We start from the raw sequence: 12953 nt of genomic DNA, 5'->3' as shown, positions 1-12953 counted from the left end.
CGAGATTGTCGCGTGCACTTTTTCCGACAACCTTTCTCGAAATAGCTGTATACATAATGTATAGAAGGTCCTATGCGGCTCCTTCGAGCACTTCAGTTGCGAGGTGATAGCTGTTAAACAATAAAAATGGAAGCGATGGAAAATGTTCGCAGTGCGCACGTTTTTGACTTCACATTATTAAAGGAATTTTATTCGGTGTTTGGGATTTATTGCAAAATTCATTCGTTTCGGGAAATATTTATAGGTTAAGGAAAAATATCATAAAAAGCAATTTGACTCATTTTACTTGGTGTTAACTCCTACGCATCAGCACTGATCAAACGACATCCTCTCCCGAAATGAGAAAATGATTTCTGTTGATTCATTCTCCTTGGTCTTGTTGAAGGAAAAATGTCGATTGAAGAGTTACGTTAGCCACTTGTGACAATTGTTACAATATATGTTTATAGTGGAGTTGTTGTAAGCGTTCTTGTTGATTGGTTTGAGTAAGCTACTTCACTACTAGTAGTATTGGTTTTTCTAAGTTAATTGATGATGGATAGAAAGTTTCTCCTGACATGAATTCGGTACAAAGGAGATGTACCAATTTGGTACATCTCCGCGGTAACACTTCTGTTCACGAGATATGTTTAATTAGAGCCTTTGGCAGATGACAAAGCTTTGTTTATATTAAGTATGTCGTCTAGGTTAACATTTTTGACCTTAGTTTGGTCTTCCTTCGATATTTACCAGGAAATAACTACCCTCCTTGTTTTTAAGAGTTTTAAGCGTGTTTCCTCGAGTTTTTAACCGAATTCTTGGCAGTGGATAACTTTAATTAAGCTTAGTGGTTTTATAGGTGTTTTTGTAATCAAACAACTATTGTTTTAAACTCTGCCTTGTACTTTGAACTGCATTTTTAATTTACCCTTTTTAGTTTGCGATCACGTTCGTGGTTAAATTATGGAAAAGTTGTAGCCAATCATCTTCGATGAAGAAGCTTAACCCCTTCTGAAAATTGACAACAACCTTAGAATTTCAAACTGTAATTTTAGTACTTTCCTGTCTGTTAGTATGAAAAGTCTGTTTAATGGTATATACCTTGTAGTTTTTATATTGTTCTCCTAGTTTTATATTGGCCAGTTGACTTAAGCTTAGCAGTGAAAACTTCGGTTAAGAGTCATTTCGACAAAGCAATTATCTCGAAGGTTTCATGCTAATGAAACTGTTTTAACCAATCGGATTAGACTTACGTCAGCATTCGCGTTGCGCTAAGCAGCTGGTTTCCTGGCTGATATAAAAATGCGTGTAACACTGATCTTGTAGAGAATTGTAAAATACAAGTTGCACTAACTTCGTGACACCTTACGGAAGAATTAAAGAGAGTCGATTGAACAAGAACTCGTGTGTTTGTTGTTAGAACCTGCTAGTACCCCCAGTAAGGTTCTTCAACACAGCACTATTCGGCCTTCGGCCTCTGGGCTATTGACTCAGAGCCCATTCGGGCTCGAGGAATAATTGTTAATTATAAGGAATATCCAGGGACTGGGTTTTGTCCCCTCGCGGACCCTGGTGCGCAATCGGCAAGACTCCACTCCACTCGCTCCCCCTCGTCGATTCCGGAATGTCATACGAGGAGAGATTTAGCTGAAAGCATTCCTCTTATCATAAATAGTAATTTATATATATATATATATATATGTATTTTTTTTTCTTCCCTTGCTCTTTTGTTTTGTTTTTGTTTTTTGTTTTTGTCATTTCGCTTTTTTTAGCCTAGAACTATGATTAGTACGACTATCTAATATACTTATTTTAAGATTTACTGTAGCTCTGCCATTGATTTTCCCGTGTGTAATTATGATAATATTTTGTTCTAATTATCTAACTGAGGGAGCCAATTCCTTATAAGCCCGTGGCTTCTCTTGGGCTTCCTCGCCATGAGAGTTTAAGTAATTAGATTTTATTTGATTTGTACAATTTTTGGCAAAAAAAACAATAAACAATAAACAATAGAACTAGATTAGGACAACAGCGAAGCAAAATTCAACGGCATGACCTTGTAGTAACCCCATTTCCTTCAGTCCAAGTACGAGTCCGAGATTTACGTGTTTTAAAAAAAAAGACACCGCGGAAAGCTTCAATTCATTTTACTTTTTTTAAACCAAAAAACTTAGTACGGCTATTTATACTGAAGGAGGTTAAGCACTCTCCCGATAGCAAAATGATACAACTTCTTACATATGATAACTTGTTCCCGCCACCACGACATTCTCGCTAAAACCCGTCAGAGTAGAATGACGACGGCTATTACGTTTTTTCTGGCTCACGCTCGTGCACTACTTAGTAACTGAGAAAATTTCGTACTCGTAGTGCTCTCTCGTCCTCGAATCTAAAGTTCTCTATTGGCCCGGAATGGTGACGAAAGTTGCTAATTACTGTCAGAAGCGCGAGTGGTGTTCTCTGGCCAAAGCAGGAAGGACGATTTATCCGACCATGGGCTTTTTGAAGGGTAGACCTTTACAGATCAATAGTGTTGCTTGCATCAGTCACCTCTTGCAAGTTAAGACTGGAGCGCGATGATGTGGTGATTATTTCGCCCTTCACTGTTATGATGACATTTGCTAGCTAGGAAGCAACTTTGTTTTGTTTTTGTGGCGAGAGAGTATAGTAGTACAACCGTTCTGACTGGCTTACTGTAGACGCATTTATCGGGGCTTATCAAAGACCTGAAAAATTCTCGTTGTACAATTGGCTGCTTAAAAGACAATAACCGGAGGCAAGGGGTGGATCTCGCTTTTTCCTTGAAGGAGATGAAGGTATGCATTGTTCCTTTTTTATGTGGCCCTTTGTCTTTTAGGATAGCTTAAAATATCAGCTGTTTTCTTCTGTGAACAAAAAGTACTCGCGGCAAAAGAGAGGCTCTCTTCACTATACATTCAAAAGATTTCTCAACAATTTAATTCCATTGAAAACCTTCTACATTAAACCAGAAATATCTTAGACCAGAAAATCGTAACTTCCTTATAATTATCATAAACTCGGTTCAAATGAGAAAGACCAAACTAATCTCTCACTAAAAAATGAAAGCTTTATAGCTACAGTTGTGCGAATGTTGAATAGCGCTATCCACCTTTTGAACAAGTAGGGCCTGGTAATCGCAAAGTTGTGTTTTTCGTCATCCACCTTTTCTCAGATTTGTGAACATCTTTTCCACTAAACACACGCAGAGCGTTTCCATAAGCACAACACCTAAACTACTGCGCTTGTCATCCTGTCATGGCATTAAGCCGGCAAAAGCGAAAATGACTACGCTATGGATGCTACTTAAATGAACCCAGAACCCAGAACCCAGGCGGATCGCGTCAATCGCACGGGACGTCTCAAAAATGTGTTCAAACGATCAGGAAAATCATATAGAGACACCTTTGATACGCATGCGCCACGAATTTCACGACGAGAGGGCGATCACAATCCCCTTAACGGAACTGAAGTCAGAACCAGGTTTGAAAGCACAGATTAAAACAACTTCACGACACTTGTCACACGTTTGCACGGATATTTGTTTACTGCTCTGTCTTAAATTAACTTTCTTGCACCCAAAACGTCCAGTTAAAAATAACATTACTGCTTGTTGCCTGTTACGATTTTGTTGATCTTGTTAGCTGTCGGTTGACCAGGACTGATTTTTGATCTCAACCGTTCAGCGCGCTTTCGAGTTCACCACCTTGATCTAGTTCCTGAATAAATAAAAAAAATGAAACATACGTCGTTAGACCGAAGCATAGAGGTAAGCCGTTTTCGTGTAAACAAATTTATCAAATTGGAATAAGCTAAAACTGGATGATTAAAAGACAAACAGACAATCTAATGAATTCTAATCACTGAGAATCTGAAGCCAATACAGACGTCTCAAAAAAGGAGAATGCGACTGCAGAGCTGACATTATATTTTTTAGACAATCAATACTCTCCGTAAATTCAAGGTACGCATAAAGTTGCTTGAGAACTGTTCCATCATACAAACTAAAATCTGAAAGGGTTTTTTCAACTAAGATATTCCCTTTAAAAAATAAATAAACAAACAAAAAAGCCTTGAGACTGAGGAACTGTACACTAGATCTTCTTGTATTTCAAATGAAAGGAAAGCATATTACCGTGATGATATCCAAGCCTCCGATAAGTTCTCCATTCACGTACACTTGTGGATATGTAGGCCAGTTGGAGAAAGTCTTCAGGCCTTGACGAACCTGATGCCGGGTGATAATAGACAGATTTAGGGTCACCAATTTACGGAAAATGGCAAACGTGAATTTGTACCAGGTGACCACGTTTTCCCTACATATCGACGTTTACCGTTCAATATAACTACTCGTAAATCAGTAGATTCACGCCAGTTTTATCCATAAGAATTATTTCGAGCTGCTCATGTTTTTATCCCCTCATTTTCTATTGTGAGAATTTCTCAACGTGAATCTGACGTTTGCTGTTTACCGTACGCGGGACTCTAAATCTCAAGGGAAGACTAGAGTAGGTTGTAAGAGACACGGGCACAGTGGTAGTTATTAAGGGACATTATCTCGGATACAAAATAGTTTTTTTAAAAGCAGGGTTTATTCCAGAGCGCGGCCTTGCGGGATTTCCGCAATTTGGAAAAAATATGCCGTATAAAATTTACGTTGCCGCGTCAAATGGGGCGCGCAAAAAAAAAAATAGACCCAAGGAGAAGAAACTTTTTTTTTTAAAATAAAATATTCGAAAACATCACTGACAACAAGCTTTTACGCCCACGCTTTTACAGTTGCCCAGAATGTTCCAAAATGGCGGCAAAGCGTCAATAATCTAAATTCATTTTCTCATGGAGCAGTATTTACCACTATAAAGTTCAAATATCTTTTCGGGAACCCCCTTTCTTGACCCCCCTTTCTTGAAAGAGGACCCCCTGAAATTGCAGAAGGGGGCCCATTTGACCCTCATTGGCCAATTTCTAGAATAAACCCTGAAAAGTAAAGCTGTAAGGCATTAACCTTGGAAATCTAAAATATAAGAAAGGGTATTTTAGTAATGACACCCCTGTACCACAATAATTAAGAATATTGTTCAGTGTTGCTGCCTCTACCCAGCCACCAGTATTTTTCACTCAATTTTTAAACAATAACCAGCTCATATGATTCTGATCTTGAAAAATTAAAATGCCTACCTCTTGGTCTTCCAAAATATCAAAAGACTTGAATTGGACACTAAAAAAAAAAACCACGGTTAAGAAAAAGAACCAACACATGCGCTCCCGTAAATCTACAAGCAGCCATGGGTACACACGAGAAGAGCTGAAAGAGTTTTACATGCGATGTGACCACTTGTGTATAATTTACGTCCCGTTAACACCAAAGGGGAAGCTGTTTTCCAAACACTATTTAAAATTGTTTCCTTCATACAGGCTGATTACTGATTTTTGTCACTTTAAATAAAGCACAAATGAAAGCACAACGATAAGTTTACTTGAACCGCATGTGAAAGCCAGTCTTCAAGTTTTGTGAATAGGATTTAAGGTGTATTGTAAGATAACTTTACGATCCTGCACACTGGGAAATTATCTGTTTCCTGTACAACTGACCTGGGGTATTTTTTCAAGATCTCACACATCTTTTTGCTGAAACCACACCGTGGAGCCTAAACAAAAGATTCACTTCTATAAATATAGGCAGAGAAATTGAATTCTAATCTGGCAAAATGCTCCTGGCATTGCGGAAAAAGGAGACATTAACATAAACACATGTATACAGTGTTCATACAGATTTTTGGATCCAAAATTCAAGACTTTTTTCCATATTTTTTTCCACACTTTTTTTGCAAACAATAATTTCTTTTTCCAAACTGAAGGTTAATGAACTGCAAATGTAAGGGCGATATTGAATAAGATTTGATTAAAACGAGAATTTCACTTATAAAGCACTTGTTGTAGCTTTGAAAAAAAAAAAGAACCCAAGACTATTCACCATTTTTCCAGACTTTCTCCGAGGTCTGGAAGATTGCTAGGAAAATTTCAATGAATTCAAGAATCTGTACGAGCCCTACAGAATGAATCACAAATACAAGTCAGTTAATAGTCTGGAAAAGATACGACACATGTGATATATTTTTGCATCTAGGTATTCATTAACAACAAATAATCAAATAAGATACTTCTGATACCTCTGGATTTCCTTTCATGAACACCATCACTGGAGCAGATGAAATCAATGACTGCAACCTGAAATACAATGGTTAGCAATATGGTTTGAAAAACTGTGGCACCATTGTAATAGGCCATTTGCATGATGGTGTGTGGTGTACTAAGTACTAGCATCTGGGAATTGTAAGTTAAGCGGCATGTTGACCTTATGTCTGACTGTTTGATTGACTTAGTATCTACTGGTGTCCTAAAACACTACACTGTGTCATTTTACTACTACAATCAGAATCCTTTTCATTTTTCCTTTCATATTTAAATTTGGTAATCTCAGCAAAGTTTAAAAACGTCAAAAGCCCTGCAACCTATAATTTTCACAAGAAAGCAAAACCCTGAAGGATTCTAGTTACAGTAGTAAAATAACATCATTGGGCTAATGGCCTATTCACAAATAAAAAAACTGTTGTCTCACATTATGACTGATGATTAAGTAGAATTTAATGGCATAACTTGTTGAACTTTAAACAAGTTCTCTCATTTTTCACTTCCTAAATGAATTACTATAGTTGTTACCTTTTGTTAAGATCGTTGTCTGATGGGAGTGTTGACGCAAGTTCCCCACTTGCTGCCAGTTCCTGAGACAAGAAAGATATCATACAATATTATTGCACTAAGCAGCTGTAGTACTTGTGTACTTGAATCCTATACATACTGCATCTATACAAGATTGCTGTCTCTTAAGTTAAAGAAACTATTGGAAATGGAAGAGGAAATGGTGCCAGTTTTTCATCTCTTCCAGCTGGTGGGTGAACTGCAAAAGAACCAGAGAGGCGAGATTGGACATCACTGTGTGGCGGCCACATCAGTTAACTGGTATAACATGATGAACAGGAAAGCAGTAACTGGGAGTGAACAAGGAACACAAAATCATCAATCTGGAGTCCATAATCCATCATGTCCTAAACTCTGGGTTGGCAGTCTATCCACTAAGCATTAGAGGTACTCTTGGAGAGCAAGGCCATATTAAACAAAATTATAAAATATTAATGTGATCAAAGAGTTGCTGTCGCTAGAAATGAACACAAGACACAATTTTTATGATAAAAACTTTACCTTCACGATATCCAGACCTCCCATTAATTCTCCATTAACATACAGCTGTGGATATGTTGGCCAGTTGGAGTAAACCTTTAAACCTAAAGAACATTATTTTAAGAATAAATTTTTTTGAGGTTAGCTGACTCTTTAAACCTTAAATTTTAATGTCAGTTATCAAATATGTGTCACTCTCAAATCAAACCAATGAAAGAGTTCCAGAAAAAGTCTTGCCAGGCTGTCCAAAAAATTGCTTTTTTGGGTCAGTGTTGGTATGTGCCTAGTACTAGATAATAGGCCTTCTTATCTTGTATGTTTTTTTACCATGTAGGTCAAGTATAGTACTCTACAGAACCATTAATTTTCTTTCAAATTTTGTCCTATTCAAGTGCGTAATAATGTATGTATAATTTATGAAAAGACAAAGGGGCAAATTCCCCTGAGATCTTCATAATTGGAAAAACAAAACAAACAAGCTAAAGAAGTCTATTACAATCACTAATTATTCATCAAATACATACCTTGTCTAACTTCATTATCTGTAAGTATGTCAAAATGACTGTATTTTGTTCCATGTGCATTTAATATTTCCACCATCTGTCTGCTGAATCCTGTATTAAATGTAAACAAATGTGATCTTACAGGTCCAAATTAAATTCACGACAGGTTAAAATTTTTCAATCTAAGTTGATTCTAAATTTCCTTCGTCTCCTAGCCCTAATTATTTCATGAATTAGGACTAAGAGACAGAGGAAATTTACCGTTAATTTTGACCAGTAAATATAGACACATCAGCTTGAAGTCCAAAAGTATTCCTGAATTTCATAAGGCTATTCCCATGGTGAGGATGTTGCAAATAGAAGAGAGCAGGGAAAAATGGAAAGGGGGGTAGGGTGGGGAAAAAAAGGAGGATATGGTTCAAAGAGAATACCATGACTCCCTCCTTTCTCCCTCTCCAACTCCTCAACATTTCTTTCTTTCTATCTGCTCTCCATTTTGTACCATTCTACACTATTTGAACACCTGGAACAGGCTAAAAATTCAGAGAAAAAACAAACAAGGTGTTATTTTGTGTTAGCAGTAGCTCAGAGTATTTTTTTACTAAAACAAAAATAACAATCAAGCTGAGGAAGTATATCTGTATTCATGAGTATGTATAACTACTATGAAGGTTTGATACAAAAATTAAAAGAAAGATGGCCAAGAGCAATAATATATAACAGGAAAAGGCAAAAGCACCAAAAATAAATTATAATGACACAAACCACAGCGAGGTTCCTGTGGGGATCCCTTCATAAACAACACACAAGGAGCTCCATTTATGATGTTTTTTAATCTTGTATTTATGTCCTGTGGAAATAAACAAAATTACCACAATAATAATTACAAATGGTATAATTCACTTGATCGAAAAACTTTGTACTAAGGCTGTGCTCCAATCAGAAGGAAGCATAAAGTTCAGAGCCTTAGAAATCTTGAGTGCCCGTGCAGTTTCTGTTGCTATCTACTACACTAGAGAAATAAACCAAAAAGCATGTGGCAGGCTCTTAGTCAGTGCAGACTACTTGGTAAAAGTGAAGAACAGCTCCCCTAAAAGTCTGTCAGTGGACTATTGGTATACTGTCGGCAAACTGTCGACCGACAGTATACCAACAGTTAACCAACAGTTGACCAACAGTAAACCGACTCCTAAAAAGTTGAGAAGTGTAATGACATCACTGTCACTTAACCCTTACCGTTCTATTAGAATCAGTTGCGGGGTAAGGCGGGTAAGCAGTGAAAAAGTAAGTGAGTGAAAACAGTGAAGAAGAGGGAGGGGGCGGGGGGAGGCGGGGAGCCTGAATGCCAAAGGCAGCTTACTACCTTGCCCACTTCTAGAAAAGATGTTCCTCATGTCAAAATGTGAAAATGTGTAGGAGAGTTTCACAAGCTCGCCATGTTCGTTTGACTCTATGCGTGGAAAGCCAAGTTTGGCATAAGTGTTCACATAAACTGTCAAGATTGACTAATCATAGGGTATACCAGGGGCTGGTATACTGGAATGAGGTATTGAAAATAATGCTTACAGTCTCCACTTCCTCCTCTGTCCCCAGTCCCTAGACAGTTTTTACCCAACTTTTCTCCATCTGCTATAAGTTCCTTACTATCTTGGGGCATTGCACAGGCCATAAACCAAACACTAAAACAGATGTACCTTCTTAGTTTCCTGTTGATTTGCTGATGTAACAGCTGGTGTGATGACATTTGCATGATGTTGTACTTTCTTAGTCAAGCTAGGGGCATTTGCTCCATCCAACCGATCAACAACTTTCTGGTTCTAAACAAAAAGAAACAATGTTCATCTTTTGAGAAATCAATGTACATGTATTAACAAGCATTTTAAGCATCTTGTTCTATGTTCTCATGATTTGCGCCATTTTAAAAATATTTTTTTTGAGGACTACGGTAAAATTTTTCCAGGGCTGAAAAATCTACATCTTTCAATCAGTTGTTGGAATTTTTCATCCAAGTTACTCAATACTAAAAAAATGTTTCATATCCTTGAAATTTTCAGGTGTTTCTTGGTGAACATTGTGCATACTATTGTTGGTTCACTTTTGTTTTGTGGCGTGGGTATTTTTTACAATCTTTTCAATACTTTGTATTATGTCATTTGGTGATCAAACCCATCCACAACACCAAGAAACTACTGAAACGCGCAAAAAGCAACTCCGGGACTTTTCAAAATTTTCCAGGGTCTGTGCTTACCCTGTCACTAGAAAAGAGAACAACTTTCACAAATAAAACATATGAAAACTATGAGTAAATTAAAACTTTTCAAAATGGCTACTAGTGGTAATAATTCTTCCCTTGCAGTTTTTAAAATTACAGGTGAAACTGGTACTAATTGAATTGAGCTTTATTTAAAGATTCAATAATTGGTCTGATCCTTCTGCCAATCTTTTTGATGAAGAAATACAAGTACTACAGAGCTATCTGTGAATTTCCCTCTCAAAGGAATTCCCATGCTCTGCCATAAAAAGACAGAAGTTACTTACCTTAAAAAAAAGAAATGTGGGAACAGCACTGATTTCATATTCATGTGACACTTCTGGTAAATTTTCTGCCTCGAGCTAGAACATTAAGAAAATTTGACGAAAGCAATCAGATATGTTGTTTGCATTACTTAATGCAATGTATATATTAATATAATATGGCATATTATTTATTTATTAATTTTAATAGAAAACCATTTAAAATAGGTTTCTCTATTTCTAATAGTAATTAGCCCCTTCACTACAAATAGCAGCCAGACTGACTGAGATGCTTAACAAATTCACAAACATAACAAAAAAATCTTGTACAAAAATCCTCAGACATAAATCAATGGTATCATGAAGAAGTTCTGCCAAAGACGTTTCACATTTTGAATGATGATTAATACAGGATTTCATCCACAGATTAAGAAGTTAAGTAGACAAATTATCTTGCCATAACTTGTTCTAAGAGTCAAAGGGTTATATAGTAGGGCTACATTTACCTTATAAAATTTAACATGTGTGTTGTCTTTAGCTAGTTCAGTCATTACATCATTCATCTGTGCACACTGAGCAGCCCATGATGCATGAAAATGAATCACTGTTAGGAAACTGTGAAAAAAAAAACTCTTTAAGAACCTTGACATAACGCTGTTAGTACTCGGTAGATAACTACGTGCAGACTGACCCTTACCCTGAACACTGATGTAATTAAACACATCCACATTAGGGCAAACATAGACCTTTAACCTAATAATCACATACAAATTCTCTAGACTGATTGCCATACATTTTCTCATTCAACTGGCTGAATGAATTTGTTCAAAGATCAAAGCATTTGCCATTATTGCATAATTTATTCTCATAACCTTTTCTGTTGATTGGAGGAAATTGATGTTGGTCACTACTTTAGGGTTTTAATATACACATGGTTCTTGAGGTAAAGAATTTGGGGTAGCGGTTTCAGTTAAGATGACATAAACATCCATAGATTTCAGCAAAACATGTAGTGCTTGCTGTTTTCATATTTTGTATACATAAGAGGATTATTAGAAAGTGTCTTTTCTTGCAATTGTCACTTTTTTGGGGGGCATACTATGTGTTACTGCCTATGAGTGTTTCTGTACAAGTGCGTACAGTGGTATTTCCCCATAGAGGGGACTCAATTCACGCCAAGTGAGTAAAAAAAAACCTAATCCTGGGTGCCTGAAGTTCTTTCTTTATAATTACCTAATACCAATGGTTTGCATTGAGCCACGATAGCAAGGTGTGAAGCACCAAGAAAGAAAAAAAAACTGTCTCTTGGGAGAGTTTTGTCAAATCATGAGCACAGTTTGCTTCATCCTAGGTATTTAGAGAATGGACCTGTATAGCTAGGGTACTATTAAACTAACTTGGGAAATTGGGAAAATAACCTTCATTAAGTGGCCAGCTCCTATTACACTCTCTATAAAAGCAGCCAATTACCAGATTCCTGGACAAAAATATTGTGAGTAAGTTACTGTACCCAGAACCCCTATAAAAACCCTTTCTTTACACAAATGTACCAGTCAATGACTGTCATATAATATAAGGAGTGGTCAGTTCTGTGATGATTAATTATTGATCGACTTAAAATAACCATTCCCAGCCTTGTACAGTAATTTATGTTTATGAATTTAAAACCAACAAAGTTCCACAATAAAAAACGTAGATCACTGGCACTTCAAAAAATAGACCTATAAAGGCAGTTCTTTGGCATGATATGCAAACCCCATAGCTTCGTACACATGTACAGCTTTGGGTGTACTTCTCGATCATACAGCTGAGTAATTCACAGAAAAATGGCTATATATTCTCCGTGTTGACCCGCTTTACTAATGTATGTATGCCCTGTCTCCCACGTTCTTTAAGAATATACATATTTTTGCAAACCATTGTTTAATTACTCAGATCACTGCAACAATCTTAATTGGTTTTGTCTTAACATATTTGTATTAATTTTATTTATTTTATTAAATAATTTAAGTGATCATAACAATTCTCCACTGATCCAGTCTGCGAGTTGAATAAAAACGCGAACTCTCCTGCTAAATTTCTTTTTGAGACAACGTCATCTTGGGCAGTTCGCTTAAGAGCTGAAAAGAAAAACTCCTTAGTATGAACTATGTTCCTCAATCCTCTTTTCAGCTGGGTACGTTTCAAGACCTTTTTCCTTGTCGCTCAATGAACTTATTGTAAGACTGTACTATCTTGACCGGCTTGGTTTTTAAATTAATACTTTCTACATGGATGTACAAAAAGATTGACGGTAACTTACCTGGAATAATCAGCCAAAATTTTATCGAATTCCGCGTTATTTTTTACCTCCTGTAACTCCATGATGTCTTGGATGAAATGACTAATCTTCTGAGCTTACACAATTTTCAACCAGCACCAACACCCATAAACCCATGCGCACTACTATAGTAAATGACAGAAAAGAACTGGGTACAACTACAACACGTTATTTCCTCGTATCGCGTGATAATGAACGAGCCAAAGCACGCGATGTCACCAGATCGAACTGACGATGAACGCAGGACATTCATAAAAAATAAAATTCCCTTGAACTCTTTATAACCCAAAGAAGCCTATAAATTAATCAGGGAAACAATTCTTCCTTCCGCCCCTTCTCCTAGTTCCTAGCCTGAATGACGTCCCTCTCGGGAGCTTGCA

The 12953-nt window shown here is 36.9% G+C and overlaps 1 protein-coding gene across 1 annotated transcript; it reads right to left on the bottom strand.

Annotated features, from left to right (window-relative positions):
* Positions 1 to 2910: 2910 nt before the first annotated feature.
* On the bottom strand, positions 2911 to 12680 carry LOC140933940 (glutaredoxin 3-like). The gene is made up of 13 exons (XM_073383612.1): positions 12556 to 12680; positions 10760 to 10868; positions 10278 to 10352; positions 9434 to 9556; positions 8505 to 8589; positions 7761 to 7850; positions 7258 to 7340; positions 6718 to 6779; positions 6168 to 6225; positions 5590 to 5645; positions 5176 to 5215; positions 4133 to 4225; positions 2911 to 3716 (listed from the first exon to the last, which is right to left on the bottom strand). The coding sequence occupies exons 1-13, from the start codon at positions 12615 to 12617 to the stop codon at positions 3672 to 3674; spliced, it is 981 nt and encodes a 326-aa protein (XP_073239713.1). The 5' UTR covers positions 12618 to 12680; the 3' UTR covers positions 2911 to 3671.
* Positions 12681 to 12953: the final 273 nt, after the last annotated feature.

Source organism: Porites lutea, chromosome 4, assembly GCF_958299795.1.
Source record: "Porites lutea chromosome 4, jaPorLute2.1, whole genome shotgun sequence".
Lineage (NCBI taxonomy): Eukaryota > Metazoa > Cnidaria > Anthozoa > Scleractinia > Poritidae > Porites > Porites lutea.
Note: the sequence above shows the minus strand (reverse complement) of the source record. Positions and strands in the feature narration are given on the sequence as shown.

Bases quoted from the DNA above. Each gene is read 5' to 3' on its own strand.
- LOC140933940 (XM_073383612.1), bottom strand. From the start codon at position 12,617: ATGGAGTTACAGGAGGTAAAAAATAACGCGGAATTCGATAAAATTTTG. The intron at 5,216-5,589 runs GTCAGTTGTACA...TTTTTTTTTTAG, and splicing joins ATCTTGAAAAAATACCCCAG to TGTCCAATTCAAGTCTTTTG. The intron at 4,226-5,175 runs GTAGGCATTTTA...ACCCGGCATCAG, and splicing joins ATATTTTGGAAGACCAAGAG to GTTCGTCAAGGCCTGAAGAC.